General features: G+C 55.8%; 1 protein-coding gene across 12 annotated transcripts in view; it reads right to left on the bottom strand.

Annotated features, from left to right (window-relative positions):
• Positions 1 to 16956, bottom strand: part of PIP5K1C (phosphatidylinositol-4-phosphate 5-kinase type 1 gamma) — a 48051-nt gene that overhangs the window by 27062 nt on the left and 4033 nt on the right. For 4 of the 12 annotated variants that reach the window (XM_069589464.1, XM_069589470.1, XM_069589468.1 and 1 more), the window contains exon 1: positions 4289 to 4580. The exons of 7 other annotated variants lie outside the window; for them this stretch is intronic. In XM_069589464.1, coding sequence (XP_069445565.1) covers positions 4289 to 4298 — 10 coding nt within the window. In that variant the 5' untranslated portion in view covers positions 4299 to 4580. Of the gene's footprint in view, positions 1 to 4288; positions 4603 to 16956 lie in introns of those variants that run through there. One more of the 12 variants, XM_069589467.1, reaches the window with a different exon arrangement.

Below are 16956 nucleotides of genomic sequence, written 5' to 3'. Positions count from 1 at the left end.
GAGCAGAGCAGGGGGAGAAGCAAGGGCAAGAAGTAGCCAGCACACCTGAGACAGGGTTCTGCCTAGACATGCACCCCGACGTCCCCTCTTGGGACTCCTCTCCCTCTCCCCCGGAGTCCTGCCATCCGCGTGCCCACCCGCTCTCTGAAATGCCCTTCTGGAGCCTTGCCCATCAGCTCTGGGGCCAGGCAGCCAGCTGGCTCTTGCACCCACCCCTGCCATCCGGGCTGGGGGCAGCAGGGACCAAGATATTGCGCTCTTCCCAGCCCAAGCCGTGACCAATTATCTTTTGAATGAGCCACCCTGTTTTCGAGGAAATTAGGTTTTAAAAATAGCCGGGGGAGGGGGAGAGCGTGAGGCGCTGCAGGCGGGAGGCAGGGCTGAGACCTGGGGGGGAACTGGGGACACAGCTGTGCCTTGGGCTGGCCCCCTCACAGATGCCCATGAAGGCTGCGGGTGTGGGACCCCTCCCCTGGCATATACAAGACCACTTCTCTTACATTTGATGAGGAAACTGAGGCAGAGAAGACACATCCCAAGGACCGGGGGCAGGGCAGTCTTACCATCTACCCCTCAGCAGAAACACTAGGTTATTTTTACTTCAAAGTCCATTCAGAGTGCACCTCTGCCTGGTGCACCTCTGCCTGGCTCCTCTCAGCCCCCATCCTGTACCACGTGGAAAACTGCACCCCCCCAAGTCTGTCCTCCCCAGAGCAGCCACCAGAGGGTACCCGTGAGCACCAGAGTTAGGCCCCACCCCGGGCTGGCTGCCGCCTCTGTCCACAGCCCTCCTGGGTCCCACCTCCCTGGAGATAAGAGCCCAAGTCATCCACGTGGCCCACAGAGCCCTGCACGACCTGTCCTGTCCCCTCCCTCTCTCTCTGTCCCCCTCATTCATTCTGCTCCTCATGGGCCTCCTTGCTGTTCGCTTCCAGCATGCCAGGTACAGTCCTGCCCCAGGGCCTTTGCATGGGCCATTCTCCCCACCAGAAACGACCTTCCCAAGACCTCTGCAGGGTTTGCTCCCTTGCTTCAGCCAATACCTGGCTTAGACATCACCCCTTCAGCTAAGCTGTTTCCCTGATCACCTCACCCAAGACTGCCCTCCTAACTCCAGGCCACTCTCCCCACCTTCTGGCTTTCTCTGTCTTCCAGCACTGGGCCCCACCTGGTGCCTGTGTGTCATCTCTCCATATCCCCAGTAACTGGGCATCAGGTCTGCCCTGTCCCCTGCAGAGCTGTCTGGAGTGCACAGGGGAGCAGGCCTCAGAGAGGGGCGGGGGCCCGAGGCGGTCACTGTGGGATCACTGCCCGCCTGTTGCCAGGGGAGGGCTGCTACCCATGACGCAGAGAAAACGAGACAGTATGAGGCAGTTGAGCCAGGAAGCAGCACTGGGGCCAGGGCTCTCAAATGTCCCATCAACTGGAATGGTCTGGCCACAGGAGCAAAGCCCCCTGGGCCAGGCCCCCCCAGTCTTGGTCCACCATGACCAGAATGGACAGACTACCCACAAGCCACCGAGGGAACTCTGCTTGCAACCCACAAGGAGGATTCTGGGGCTGACCCCAGGAGTCTGCAGCCGCTGCAGCCAAGCAACCCACCCTGAGCCACTGAACCCAGCGGAAGGGACCCTGCAGTGTGAGGAAGGTGGGTGGCTTTGAGCCACAAGGTCCCTGCTGAGGCCCTGCGGGAGACCCCGTGGGGGCAGGACCAGGCTCCCCCCACCCCCCAGGCCTGTGAGTGCAGGAGCCTCCTAGACTGTGTGCCGCCTGCTGAGCCCAACCCAGATGACAGAATTGCAAGTGTGTGCAGTTTGCAGCCCTGCGGCTCTAGGTGGCTGTTACACAGCAGCAGCTAACTGATACAGGGACCATTCCTCGAGGCCGAGAGCATGTCCAAGAGGAATACAAGGATCTAGTCTCAGCCTTTGGGAGATGAAGACAGAAGTGAGCACTTCATACTCTCTATCCAACTTGCGTTCCTCACATTCACAAAAGCATTAATGGTACCCACGTGACAGATTACTCAGTCACGAAGAGAAGCCCCGACACTGGCCACCACGTGGCGACCCTGAGGGCACGGGGCTCAGTGAGAGAAGCCCCGACACTGGCCACCACGTGGCCAACCAGGAGGGCACAGTGCTCAGTCAAGAAGAGAAGCCCCGACACTGGCCACCACGTGGCGACCCTGAGGGCACAGGGTTCAGTGAGAGAAGCCCCGAGGGCGCAAAACGTGTGACTCCACTGACGGGAAACGTCCAGAGCAGGCTGATCCACAGACAGAGTGGGTGAGTGGTTGCCAGGGGCTGAGGGGGAGGAGGTTGGGGGTGACTGCTAAGGGCTTTCTGGGACTGATGGAGTATTCTGGAGTTAGATTTTCGTGGTGGTGGCACAACAAAGCAAATATAATGACTGAATTATGCATTTTAAGAGTTAATTTTATACTATGTGAACTATGGCTCAAAAATTTTTTTTTAAAGGAAGAAGCTCGTTAATTGCAAAACCACCACCCAGTGACATGTGGCTCAGGACCTCCTCCAGACCCCGCTCCTCCAGCAGTGATACCGCGAAGCAAGAGGACGCAGGACCTTGGTTCCCTGCCCCACCCTGAGATGAGGTCGTGCAGCCAGACGGAGGTGTCTGAGCTCAGGAAGGGCAGCCAAGCCTCCAGGCGGGCGCTCCCCCACCTCCTGTGGGGTAAGGCCAGCTTGTCCTGTTTCTGACCTATCTTGGACCGAGATGTCCACAAAACATGGTAAACATCAGCCACTGGAGAGGGGAAGACACACAAGATCAAGCCCAAGGTTTTGCTGCTCCTCTTTCAGCCTCTGTACACTGCAATCACACCAGACAGGAGCACGGGGACCCCACCACAGCTCTTAGCTGAGCTGTGACACTCTGCGAGCCCAGCCTCTCAGTGCGCTGCACAGGACGCGAACAGTGTGGGGCTCCGGGCGCCCCAAGGCCCATTCGCTAACCCAGGCCCCCAGCACCACAGACATGAGGGGAGGGTCACTCTATGGGGCATCTGGGGTGTTGTGGATGTGGAGCCGCATTGGCCCCCCAACTGGATGCTAGGGGCTCCCTCCCAGTATATATAATCCCAGTCATGACGACTACAGACGTCCCAGGCGACAGGCAGTGAGACTGTCTACACACGGTAGAAAACCCCCACACAAGGCATTTATGATGGCAGCGACATGGTAACGGCCAGCACCACACTCCCCGCTGTGCGGGCCCTGTCCCAGAACCCCCTCAACTCGTCCCCTCACTCCACGCTGACTGGGTGACATGGGGACTGGCCTCCCCAGTCTGCATGGGGACCTGGAAGCTGGCGGTCCCCACAGGAAAGTGACAGGCAGAGGTGTGAACTCAGGCCCCCCATCCACACATCCACCCACCGATTCCACAGCCCCAAGCTTGGTGAGTATATCCCCCAGTTATGCCACCGGGAATCCCTCCCTGGGCTTTCTTTCTGGTGGTAGAGGGTCAGTGCGAGTTGAGTCAACTTTCAAAGTCACAATGTTTTGGAGATAAACCTAGGTTTCTTGGAAAATGAGCAAATCTACACAGACAAAGCCAGCATGCTCACTCGCCTGGATCCATATTCTTGCCCTTCACGTGAGGTCTGCTCCCCCCACAGCAGCCAGAGGGCGCCTGTGCGCACCTGAGCCAGGCACCATCTGATTTAGTGATCTCATTTCTTTACCACCATTTTACAGAAGGAAGCAAGGGTTTGGAGAAATTTAGGAAGTGATCCCAAGTCAGAGGTGAAAAACTTTATGATCACATCTCAGAATCCAGAACAGCGTTCCATAAAATTCAACAAAAAAGTCACGTTGAAAAAGCTATTAAGAAACTAGAGGAAGGTGGGGGTGGGGGAAGTAGGGGTGGGTTGGGGGACAGGAACAACTTTTACTTAAAAACAAGTAGGGGATTTCCCTGGTGGTCCAGTGGTTAGGACTCCACACTTCCACTGCAGGGGCATGGGTTCAATCCCTGGTCAAGGAACTAAGATCCCACAAGCCATGCAATGTAGCCAGAAAAAGGAAGAAAAAGGTACAAACAGTAAGCACATTAACATCAACCACAAGACAGAGTGAAGCTGCGAGGGCTACCACTTCAGTGGGAGAACTGGCTAATGCAATAAAATAAGAAAAAAGAAAAGGGATGAAAACTGAAAAGATAGTTTTTTTTTTTACAAAATCTAAATCTAACAGAACCAACTGACCAAGCATTGAATTAAGTGGAGCAGAGCAAGGTGGCCAGACAGATACCAGCAACTCACCTGCGGTCATATTGCAAGCAGATCCGGGAGTTTCTGCCCTTTGGACCACCACCTGCTCTTACTCTTTTATGCACGCCTGTCCCTGGTTTCACACTTGAGTTAATTTTTATCTGTTGGACCCGATCTCTCTGATTAACATACATTAACAGGGAGCTGCTAATCTTTCCTTCACCAGGGTCACACCTGGTGTGGCACTGAATAGGTATGAATCTGGGGTAAATATCACACAGTGGCAGAATAAAGAACTTCCATATTTTTGTTGTTATCTCAGACTTTTACCACCAGTACTAACGACAGGGAAGGCTAAGAAGTCTAAAGTTAATGGGTGATCAGAGTAGTTAACATCACCAAGAACATGCTGGAAAATATCAAAGTCTAGTTAGTGAAACACATGTTGAAGTGTTTCCAAGGGAGTGTGCTGATGTCTGCAGCTCTGAAATGCATTCAAAAGGTTAGATGGAGAGAGTAAAGGATGAGTGATGGCAGGTGCTGGAGGGATAAACAGCAAAACACCCACTGTAGGGTCTGAGTGGTGATGAGTGAGTGTCCACTCTCCAATTCTTTCAACTTTTCTGCACAACTGAAGATGTTCTTAATATTTTCCCTCCACGTTAAAGGTGAATTTTGACCTTTCATGTCAGGTGTTTTTAAACTCTGGAGAGAAATATTTCTTGAGGTTCTGCCCACAAATGTGAGTGATCCCAGCGAGCAGTGAGCAGCAGCGGACATACATGAGCACCCCTAACCAACTCAGTGAGCATCCCCTATGTCCAGGGTCCTGCTTTAGGGATAAAATACTCCAGAGGGAACTGGCTCCTTGCCTGATGTTTAGTAAGAAAAGAGTTTAAGTGCCCAGAAAAATTCAGAATAATATAAAAGACACCAATGTGTTACTACACAGGTTAAACAAATCTTTGTTTCTCCCTTAAGTCAGGAGTCAGCAAACATTTTCTGTGACGGGTCAGAGGAGACCCAGCAAAGGCCACCCAGGGGTCCAGGTGAGGGGAGTGCCCTAAAGGTGGTTCTCACCCTGGTGATCCTGCCCCAGAGGACACTGCACAATGTCTGGGGACATCTGTGATCATCATGACTGGGGGCTCCTGGCATCCAGTGGATGGGACCGAGGTGTGCCCAGCACCCTGGAGCGCCCAGGATGGCACCCAGGGGATGACCTGACTCGACCCAGGCAGTGCTGGGGGGAGACCTGGAGCACATATAAAGATGTGTGGGACAGGAGGCAGAGCCTGGATGTGGGTGCTTATTATATTACTCTCTGGTATTTAAAATATTTCATGATAAAAATGCACTTACTTGTACTATCCAGTCTGTTCTGTCTTCTGTTTGAAGTGCATTGTAATGAAAGGTTACAGCATGCGCACACGCACGCACACACGCACACACACACACACACACACACGGCCTTCCCAGGTTAGGGTCTATCCAGCCAAGTCTCCAACCCTCTCACCACCTCCAGGAGATAACTGCCATTCGACCCATTTTACAGCTGGGGAAGCTGAGGCCCATTGGCTTCAAAGGCTGCAAGGTCACTGCTGGCTACACTGAGAGCTACCCCGAGGCTGGAGCGGAGGAGAGGGAGGGTGCGGCGGGTGGAGGAGGTTCTGGTGTCCAGTTTCCAGATAACGGGGTCAGAGCCACACAGCCTGACTGAGGTTGCTCAGCCAGCAAGCCCCAGGGCCTGGGGGGTTTGATGAGCAACTTGCTCTGCGCCAGGCAGACGACGGGCCTGGTTGTGCGAGGTCTTCCACTGGGCCCACACCATCACTGGGTAGGGGATGGCTCCATCCCTGTGATGCAGGCGCTAAGGAGAGGGAAGCCGTGTCTGGTTCACACCTGGGCAGAGCTCACCTTCCCCACGCCTGTCCTGGGGCCACAGCAACCCCAGCTCTATCCTCCCCTGGTGGCCTGGATCACCCCCTCTGCATAACACACCACAATCCTGCCCCCAGTGCCCTCCCAACTCCACCAAAAGCTCCACTTCCTGTCCTGGATGCCTCTGCACCCGCCCACGGCTGGGCATGGTGTGGACCTCAGCAAGTACCTGCTGAGTGAGAAACCCAGAAGGGCTGCATGGAGGAGGCTGAGTATGCCCTGTCAGGAGCCTGGGGGAAGAGCAGTGGGCATGCAGCCCCCAAGTGTCTCCAACACGTTCCCTCAAGCTGGACATCAGATGAAGGGCTGGAAGCCAGTACGGCTACGGACTGTGGTGCTTCCAGCCCAGCCTGTCCCAAGCAACACCCTGCTAGTCTCTCCTGTTAGAGGAAGAAACTGGGCTCAGAGAAGGCGTATTTGGATGTGAGTCGAGACAGAAACACAATGGATGCTCCTTGAAGAAACAAGATGAGTGTGGGGGGAAGAATATTTGTTGATGTAAATCAAGGGCCAGCAACCTGCCCCATGGACCAAACTCACCGCAGCTGTTACAAGGTTTTACTGGCACATGGCCCCTCCTGCTCATTCACAATCACAGCTGCATCAGCTCCCACACAGGCCACCCAGCTCCTCACAAAAAACGTCTGCAACCCAGCAAGACCAAAGAGGCTGTGGTGATGGGCTTCTAGCCTCAATGGACTCTGTCTCCCCGTCGCAGCACTGCTGTCCTTGGTGCTGACCCCCCAGCAGATGCCTGGGCCCAGGGTGGACCAGCTGCCCCTTCCTCTTGTCCCCTGCAAGTGGGCAGGGAGGCTCTGACCCAGTGGGGCCTGGTCCTGCTCACCCAGGGCTGCAGCACCCTGCCTGGCGGGGAGGCGGTGGGCAGGGGCTCCCTAGGGGAAACCAGGGCGCGGGGCCTGGTGCTTAGGAGGCAGACAGTAGACAGGGGCCAGACTGGAGGACAGTGGCCATAGTGCCCAAGGGATAGCGCTCCGCCCACCCCGCAGGCGTCCAGTGGAGGGCCACGTGCTGTCTCAGGGCTGGTGTACAAAGCTTCCTGGCCCAGTTTTCCTCCCAGATGTATTTTTACTTTCCGGCAGCCCGCACTGGGCAACACACACTGCACCAGAAGACACACGCCACACTGGATTCCAGCAGACGAGGGCTGCAGGGGGAGGTGGGGGCCGTGGCTGCAAGTCCTCCGGTCGCTGGCGGGGTGATGCTGCCAGCCAGGTGGAGGCTGTTCTCACATTCAGTCCCAGGCTCCACTTCCCAGGGGCCTTCCAGAACCCTAGGGCCTGGACCTGCCCAAAGTCCCTGGCAAGTTGGCAGCCGAGCCAGGTCCCCAATGCCTGGCTGGGCTCCAGGGGTATCACAAGGGCTCCTGCACTTTGAGGTCCCTTGAGCCAGGCTGACCACACAGCCCCATTTGATGAGACAGGGGTTAGGAGTGTCCCATTTTACAGATGAGGGAATGGAGGCTCCATCCTGGGGGCAGCTCCTCCCGCCTGGCCCACAGCCTCACTGTGACCTCATAAGAGATAGAGCCACGAGGTGTGGGGCTAAGCCACCCTCGGATTCCCGACCCACAGAAAGCGTGAGATGACAGGTGTTTCTCGCTGTTTTAAGCCATGACGCTCTGGGGTAATGTTACACGGCAGTAACTAACGAGTGCTACCTGGTCTCCACATGGCCCCTGGGGGACAAAGGGGAAGGGCAGATGGAGGTGGACTCCACACGGTGCGTCCTCCGGCCCTCACCTCTCTCCTGCTCCTGCCCTTACTCCCTGTGTTCCCACCACATGGCCCTCTCACTGTTCCCCACACATGCCAGGCACAGTCCTGACCCAGAGTCTTTGCACATGCTTCTCCTCTGTGTGGAACACTCTGCCCCAGCTCACGGATAAGGCCTGGATCAAATGGCACCTCCTCAGAGAGGCCTTCCCTGACCACTGGCTGGAGTTGGCCCCTGACGCCACTCCCTGCCACTGATCGTAAGTCACACCCTGCCTGGTTTAGACCTGCTGCTGCACCGCTGCTCCTCCAGCAGCTGCTCCCTTAGTGAGCAGCAGTCACATCTCCTGCAGCCCACGAGCAGGTACCTGGCACCACCATGGACACCAGCACCCACCCTCTCTCCCTGGTGGTGACCCCAAGAATCATGTCGAGGTCTTGGGCCAGGGCAGGCAGGCTTGGCACAGAGCGGGGCAGGAGCCTCAGGGTACAGCCTGCCGTGTGGGCCTCCAGCTCTGGCCCACTGGTCACTGTGGGGAGCAGCCGGAGCAACAGGTCAAGGGCCCAGAAACAGCTACTGCTCAGCGTGGCTGTGCGATGAGGCCAGCGCTGCTGATTCACTGAAACTGCCCATCAGCCCACAAGACTGGCGCTATCATCATGTCCACGCAGCAGATGTGGAGGGCGAGGCTCGGAGAAGCCAGGTCCCTCACCAGAGGCCACTCAGGACCAAGAGAGGAGGATGCACTTGACGCCAGAGAGCAGACTCCAGCCTGAGCCACAACCGCATCCACGGAAGAGCTGGGAAACAACCAGCCATCTGAGAGCCCCACAGCCTCCCAGCAGCAGGAGGAGCCTGCACCAGGTCCTGAGGCAGGACTGTGACTGTGGAGCCGTCACAGCCAGAGGCTGCTAAGGCCAGAACAGAGTGAGTCACAAGAGGTGAGGGCAGGGAGGGGACAGGCCCTGCCACATCTGTCACTGCAGGACTCATGCGTAGTTGGTGATTAGGGTCCACTTGCAGCTCTTCCCAGACTGGGGTCTGTCCTGGCCCCCCAGTGACCGGAGAGCATGAGGGCACGAAGACAACCGGACGAGAGGAGACACTGGGGCCCCGCTCACAGCAACACAAAACTAACTCAAACGCATCACACACCTAGACGGAGGTGAGGGCTAAGGCCATAAAACCCTCAGAGGAAAACAAGGTCAAACCTCATGACCCCAAGTCAGGCAGGATTCCTCGGCTACAACACCCAGGGAACCACCAGCCAAGGAAAAGAGAGAAATGGGGCCTGGTCACAATGCAATACATCTGTGCTTCCACAGGCACCACTGCGGAGGTGAGAAGACCACTCAGAGAACAGGAGGGAGCACTGTGGATCATCCACCCGAGGAGGGGCTCGTGTCGAGACCCTAGAAAGCAGGTCTGCAATTCAGCGATGAAACAAAAACCAACCCACCTGGAAGACAAGCAGGGACTTTCCTGGTGGTCCCTGGTGGTTAAGACTTCGCCTTCCGATGCAGGGGTGTGGGTTTGATCCCTGGCCAGGGAACTAAGATTTTACATACCATATGGCCAAGGCACCAAACCACAGAACAGAAACCATGCTGCAACAAATTCAAGGAAGACTTTAAAATAGTCCACATCAAAAAAAAAAAAACACACACACACAAAAAAAACCACACACTTTAAAGAAAAAAAGAAGGAAAGAAAAAAGAAAAGGAGCAAAGGATTTGAACAGACATTTCTCCAAAAAGGAAACATGAATGGCCAACAGGCAAGAGATGTTCACTGACCATCAGGGAAACACACCTAGAGCTCATGGTGAGCGCCCAGCCCCATTCCACGATGAGGATGGGGCAGGGGAACAGGTGCAGCTGAGTGTGAACAGGGCAGTGTTTCTTCAGAAGGGTAACTGGAGTTTCCATCGGACCCAGCAGCCCCAAGGCTGGGTGTCCGCCCGAGACACGAGGACCCGTGTCCACGTAAGGGCTGTACATGGATGTTCTCGGCCTACGAGCCACACCGGCAGAGAGGTGCAAACAGCCCAAATGCCCACGGACGGGTGGATAAACACACGTGTCCCTCCACACCCGGGAGCGTCACTTGGCCTCGAGAAGGAGAGAAGCCCTGACATTCGCTATCACGTAGATGCACCCTGAGAACACGATGCTCAGTGAGAGGAGCAGACACAGAAGAACACACAGGGTGTGATTCCAGTGATGGGAAACGTGCTGAGCAGGCCGATCCACAGACACAGAGAGTGGGGTACTGATTGTCAGGGGCTGGGGGGGCGGGTGGAGGGTGCCTGCTCATGGGGACGGGTTTCCTTCTGGGGTGATGAAAGTGCTCTAAAATCGACTGTGGTGATGGCTGCACTACTCTGTGGATATAGTAAAACCACTGAATTACACACTTTGAACAGGTAAAACCCAGTGGCCTGTGAATTCTACCTCAACAAAGCTGTTACCCAAAACTCCTAAGTGCAGACTGAGGTCTGCAGCCCAATCTTGCCTTACTGCACAGGGCAGACACCGTGTGCTTCTCACGCTGCATGTCTGTGGGCGCCCTCCATCGGGCAGGTGTGCCAACGTCATTTACCCAACAGCATTTGCTCCCTTCAAGTCTCTGAGTCACGTTCTGTTAATTCTCACGTTTCAAACTTTATCACTACTATCCTTGGCACAGTGATCTGTCGTGAGTGATCTTTGATGTTACCATTGCAGAATGATTACTGCTTTCTAAAGGCTCAAATGGCCAGTAGAGTTTTTTAGCAATGAAGTATTTTTAAAATATTTATTTGTTCAGTTGTGCCCGATCTTAGCTGCGGCATGTGGGATCTAGTTCCCTGACCAGGGATTGAACCCGGGGCCCCTGCATTGTGGGTGGGGGCGGAGGGGGTGGGACATGGAGGGTGCTGGTGAGAGGTGCCTGGGGTGGGCCTGAGGGTGGAGCCAGATCTGTTTTGTGCCAGAAACACATGGCAGCTTCACAGAAGAGAAAAATCATGAGAGCTGACTTCTAACGGCGGGTGGGGGGATGCAGCGGGCAGCACACGCAAAGACCCTGTGACGGGATGGGACACTCTCCAGGGACAGCAGACAGAGCTTGATGTGGCTGGAGGGGAGCATGCAGGTGGGGGCCAAGTCCTGACCAGCAGCCCACACCGCAATGCCTCCCCCATCTCAGGGCACAGAGTGAGTGTCTCCAGAGTGATAAATAGGAAGCCTTGCACAGGACAGGGCCAGGGATGGCAAGGGGGGTGGGGGCAGCGGTGTTCGTCCAGGACTCTGCGGGCCCTGAGAGAAAGAAAGTTCCAGAACTTTCACTACTGGTGCCACAGACAGCAGAACAGCCATAGGGACCAAGCACAGGTCTGCTGCCAGAGTTCAGGGCCTGAAGCTCAGGCAGAGACGACCCACAGGGCAGTGGATGGTCACCACATGGCCATCACGTGAAAGGTCTAAGGGCAGTGGGGGCGGCCTTGGCCAGGGAAATAAAGTGGGCTTCCTGGAGGAGCAGGCGGAGGACAGATTCCCTTCCCTGGAGGAGGGCAGGGTCACCAGGCACACGCCCGGTGGCTCCACAGGTGGCAGGTATGGGCGGTCATCTGAGGTTAGGGTCACAGAGGGGCCCTCAGAGGGTCCCACTGACCCCAAATGCTGAGTGTGATCGTGGATGGAGTCCCAGGGAGGAAGCAGATGTTACCACGCAGGACGGCCTGGGTTAATTCATGGAACTAAATCCTGTCCCATGTTCCATTTCCTCCACGTGACCCTGTGCTGCGCTCAGAGAGCCTCTTTGTTCATGGGACACACAGCCCGGCCTCCTCTGTCCTCCTTACTCACAGATTCCCCATCTGCAGGTCTACCTAGTGGCTGAAATAAACCTGTAACTCACACGTTCACTCCCAGGTACATGCGGATCAGTGAGGTCCTAGGATGCTCCCCACGTGCCCAGTGAGGTGGTGCCCTGCCTGCTGGGCTCAGCCCTCAGACCACAGACAAGGGTCCTTTGCGGGGTCTCTTTAGTGCCGGGCTTTCTGCATTTCTGACTGAATCAATAGCTGGTGTCAGACCAGGCCACACGGGGATCAGTCGTGACACTGGGTGACAGAGCCCTAGGGAGCCAGGCCCTGTGTGTCCTCCTTCCCCTGGACTTCATGGCAGAGGGCATGTGGGTGTCGCCAGAACATCCCCACCACTCTGTGAAGGTTTCAAAGTTTTCAAAGTAAAATGTTGAAAGGATAATAATATACCCAGAATGACAGTCATTGCCTCTGCAGAGATGTAGGGTTGAGACAGAAACAAACGCTCACTTTCCACCAACTGCAGGTCTCACTGCGGCTTTTCTCCTGGTAAACGTGTTATTACTTGCAGCTGAAGGCATGACTTCTGCATGAAGGCAGAGGCAGACGAGGGGAATCGAATAAAAGTCCAGAAATAGACCAGCCACTCGCCAGAGTCTGGCCTGTGATCGGGTGACATTTGCTAGCAGGAGGAAAGCAGATTATCCAGGAAGAGGGGCTGGGATGACCCAGAGCCGCCCGGGAGCACTCTGCTCAATTAAACCCTCACACGTCTCATGCCGGGATAAACTCCAAATCTAACAGGAATTTAAACATAAAGGGAAAAAAGTAAAATTATAGAAGCACTGCCGCTGCTAAGTCATGTCAGTCGTGTCCGACTCTGTGCGACCCCATAGACGGCAGCCCACCAGCCTCCACCGTCCCTGGGATTCACCAGGCAAGAGTACTGGAGTGGGTTGCCATTGCCTTCTCCAATGCATGAAAGTGAAAAGTGAAAGTGAAGTCACTCAGTCGTGTCTGACTCTTCACGACCCCATGGACTACAGCCCACCAGGCTCCTTTGTCCATGGGATTTTCCAGGCAAGAGTACTGGAGTGGGGTGCCATTGCCTTCTCCATAGAAGCACTAGAAGAATTTAACTGTAACCTCAGCACAGATGACACATTCACCAACCTGAGAAACCACAGGAAGAGAGACAATGTGACCACATGAAAACAAAATATCTGCCTGGCATCAATAATCACTGTAAGAGAAGATGGAGAGAAGCTTCTTGCACTTATTTGTACCATGGATTAAAAAAATAAATAAACCTTCCATAATATATAAAAGGCTCCTACAGATCCATAAGTAAAAGACTGATATGTAATTTGAAAATGGGAAATATATGATGCAATTGATATGCAGTTCCCAGAAAGTAGGTAAGAGTCCTGAGATGTGTAGGATGGAATGCAGGAGTGGAGTGAGTGGTGAAAAAGGGTCTCTGAGTATGGAATCAAGACAGCATGCAGAGAGGCCCGAGAACTCTCTTTACGGACAGAGGTATCAAGAACTCTCTTATCTTTGACCTCGGTGGATAGGCCCCTTTATCCCAGGTTTTCTTGCTCCTTTTGCTGGGAAACATTTTTTTTTTTCTTCTACTTTATGGCCACGCCACTTGGCATATGGGGTCTTTGTTTCCAGACCAAGGATCGAACCTGCACTTCTTGCAGTGAAAGTGCAGCATCTTAGCCACTGGACCACCAGAGAAGCCCCAGGATACATTTTCAACACAATGAAGATGAAACATCAAGATGAAACAACACATGAAAACCTTTCCCTCTGATTCATGTTTTCTCTGACTCAGTTTTGATGTGTATTAGTATGAGACATATATATATATATACAAGTTGCAACTACATCAAAACATCCCCTTGTGTGTAAGTTCAGCAAAGATGGAAGAAATGGACGAGATGCAGCGCTCTCACCCTTGCTGGAGGGAGCTCAGAACAGTTCACCTGAGGTTAATCACATGCATCTTAACGAAGCTCCAACATCTTGGGGGTCCTGCAGACCTGGGGACTGTCTCACCTTGAGTCAGCCAACTCCCAGATCACAAACAACATGCCCATGAGCACATGTGTGCTGTGCAAACCAAGCCACCATGGTTTACACCCTCCCCCTCCTCATCCTGCTCACACACAAGCCCGGGGGCCCCACCCTAACCACTCCCGGCCAGGCCAGGCCCAGTCAGGGCCCACCCCACATCCCAGAGCCACCACCACCAAACCAGTCAACCCTAAGCTGGCTCAGGGTGCTGACCCAGATCATCCCTCCTATCCTGAGGACACCCCGATAAAGGCCCCTGCTCTTTCCACGTCCATCCCAGTCCCTAACCGGTGGCAGAAGGACCCAAGAGACAGCCCACTCAGATTCCTGCCCTGGCAGGTGCCCTCTGGGCCACCAGCCTCAGGGCTGGGCCCTGTCCTGGACAGTTCCTGTGGGCTGGCTCATCTAACCCTCATGGGACCCCGAGAGGAAGGCAAGCCTGAATCCTGCTTCCCCCATGAGCCTCCCGGGGCTGCTGGGACCCCAAATCCTCTGCACCTGCTCCCTGGTCACCTTCCCTCCAGTGGTCAGAGGTTGGAAAGGCCATGTCCTACCAGAGGTGCTAAGACGTGTCTCCCAACAGGGACTTCAGCTGCCCGGTCATCACTCCACACAGGTAGGCCCTGGCCCTGCCTCACCCCCACCTCCCCACCCCAAAGCCACCAGCCCACCACCCCCCCGGGCTCCAGACTGGGTCCTCTGCCCTCAGGCATTTCTCTATGTCTCATACTAACACTGCACCCGACCGTCCCCCACACCTGCTCCCACCCCGTCCGCCACCTTAGATGAGGCAGCTTGTCTTTCTGGGGCACAAGTCACAACATGGGAGTCAGCCCCTACTCCCCTCTGTCTCTTGCTCCTCCATGCTCAACCCTTCAATCAGTCCTGTCAACCCGGCTTCTAAAATCTACTCTGAATCACTCCTGCCTCCACCTGAGCCTCAGCCCCACCCACCAGGACCTGCACAGTCCCCTCTGCCCCAGTGCCCCACTCCTTCCTCCCTCCCCACAGTCTGTCCCCCACTGTGGCTTAGTCTGTGAGCAGCTAAGTCAGGCCAGCCCCTCCTCTGCCCACAGCCCTCCAGGGCTCCCAACTCCCTGGGATAAAAGCCCATGTCCTCCCCCAGGCCCATGAGGCCCTGCACAACCTGCCCAGTCCCCTCCCTGACCTCCCCTCCCGACTCTGCTCCAGACACACAAGCCTCCTCTATGTTCCTCCAACATGGTCTGCCCCAGGGCCTTTGCACGTGCTGGAAGCCCCTCCCCACACTCTATAGTACACACCCCTGTCCTTTCTCTCCCCTTCTCTGCTCTTCTCTTCCTCTTGGCAGCATGATACCTGTTTTCCTCCTTTACTTACTGTCTGCACGCACCCCACTGGCAACCCCCTGCCCCGGCACACAGGGACCACGCTGTCTCATTCGGGCTGGCTCCAGTGCCTGGCCCAGCCAGTCTTCAGCACTCACATGTAACAAACACCCGCCCTGCATCCCACGGCCTCAAACTTTCATCCCCGGCCCCCAGGATCAAGGTCCACATATGGACACGATAAGTGTGTGATTGAGTGAGGCGCGACTGTGACTAATGCTGGGGTCCCTTTCCTGGGTCAGAACCAGACGCCAGGTCCCCAGATGCCCTCCTGCTGGCTCTGGCATCTGGCTCCTCAGGTTGGACCCTAACCTCTCCAGGCGGCCTGGTGGTGCCTAATTAGTGCAGAGGCCCCTCAGCTAATCCCCAGGTCAGTAATCCCTAATGTGGGCAGTCCCACCTCAAGCCCCGCAGCCAACCGGCAGCAGCCTGGAAACTCCCAGCAGGGCTCCGGCCTGGACTGTTATGAGTGGTGACATTTGGCTAGGGCTGGGCCGGGGCGGCAGGCTGGGGGAACAGGGGGGCCTGGAGTCCAGACGCTCTTGATCCTCAGCCCCCAGGCTAGCAAATGCTGTCACTTAATGAGTGCTGCCAAGGGAGGTGGGTCCCACCTCTTCCTGTCCTACCAAATCTTTGGGACCCCACTGTCCTCACCTTGCAAGGTGGAAAGAGGTACACAGTTCTCGGCCCAGGCAAGAGTGAGTCAGGCCGAGCCTCAGGCCGTCCCACCCAAGGTCCCGTGGGCCTCCACCTGCGTCGGAAATCCCAGGAAGCCCACCAGACCTTCCCTTCCCCCATCAGCACAAGCCTGCCTGAGCCTGGACCCCCAGACCTGCTCCTTCCTGGGCCCTTTCCTATCTGCCCTCATCAATTCCAGGGTGCAGACTCCCTCATCTTCCTCCACCCCCATAAGACCCCCATCCAGGCCCCTGGCCCCACAGCCCCTCTTCCTACCAAGCAGCCCAAGTGTGATCACTCTGGAGTGTGACTTACCGCCCTGCTTACACCTGCCAGCGCCATCAGCTGGACTCAGACCAGAACCTGAGTGAGGCCAGGCCCGCACCACGCTCATTCCTGCCTCAGGGCCTTTGCACAGCTGATCTTCTGCCTATATGCTTGACATGGCTGCTATTTCTCCTTCGGGTCACCTGCTCCCCTGACAGCTCTAAGGCAGCAGGTCTTGGTCACCCCTTGGGGCCATAATGCCCCTTTCACTACCCTCACAGCTCCCTTGAAGCTGGCATGGTCTGACTCAGGGGTTGGCAGGCATCTTCCATAGAGCACCAGTCAGCAAGTGTCCCTGACTTCACAGGCCATGAGCCCATCTCAACACTCAGCTCTGTCGCTGTAGCTGGATACCCTGTGGACGACAGGCAAGTGACAGGGCATGGCAGGCACCAACGAGACGCGACAGACAAGAACCGGCAGGTGGGATGGACTCGGGCCTCAGTCTACAACCCCTGGGCTCACCTGCTTGCCGTCGCATCCTAACCCCCACCAACCTGAGGGCGAGGGAGCCCTGGTACCTGACCCCCACCCCCAGCCAGCCTCCAAGAATGTCCAACAGGCCACAACAAGGCACAGAGAGACCCCATGAGCCGAGCTGGACATCGGCCCTGCCCATCCAGGTTCTGAGGGAAGTGGTCCCTTAAGCAGGTCCCCATCCATCCTTCCAGGGCTCTACATGCCAATCCGCCTGGCCCAGCCCTCCAAGAAAGGCACAGTCATCTGCCCATTTCACAGATGGAGAAACCAAGGCAGAGGGTCCCCAGCTGGCAAAGATG

Source organism: Ovis canadensis, chromosome 5, assembly GCF_042477335.2.
Source record: "Ovis canadensis isolate MfBH-ARS-UI-01 breed Bighorn chromosome 5, ARS-UI_OviCan_v2, whole genome shotgun sequence".
Lineage (NCBI taxonomy): Eukaryota > Metazoa > Chordata > Mammalia > Artiodactyla > Bovidae > Ovis > Ovis canadensis.
Note: the sequence above shows the minus strand (reverse complement) of the source record. Positions and strands in the feature narration are given on the sequence as shown.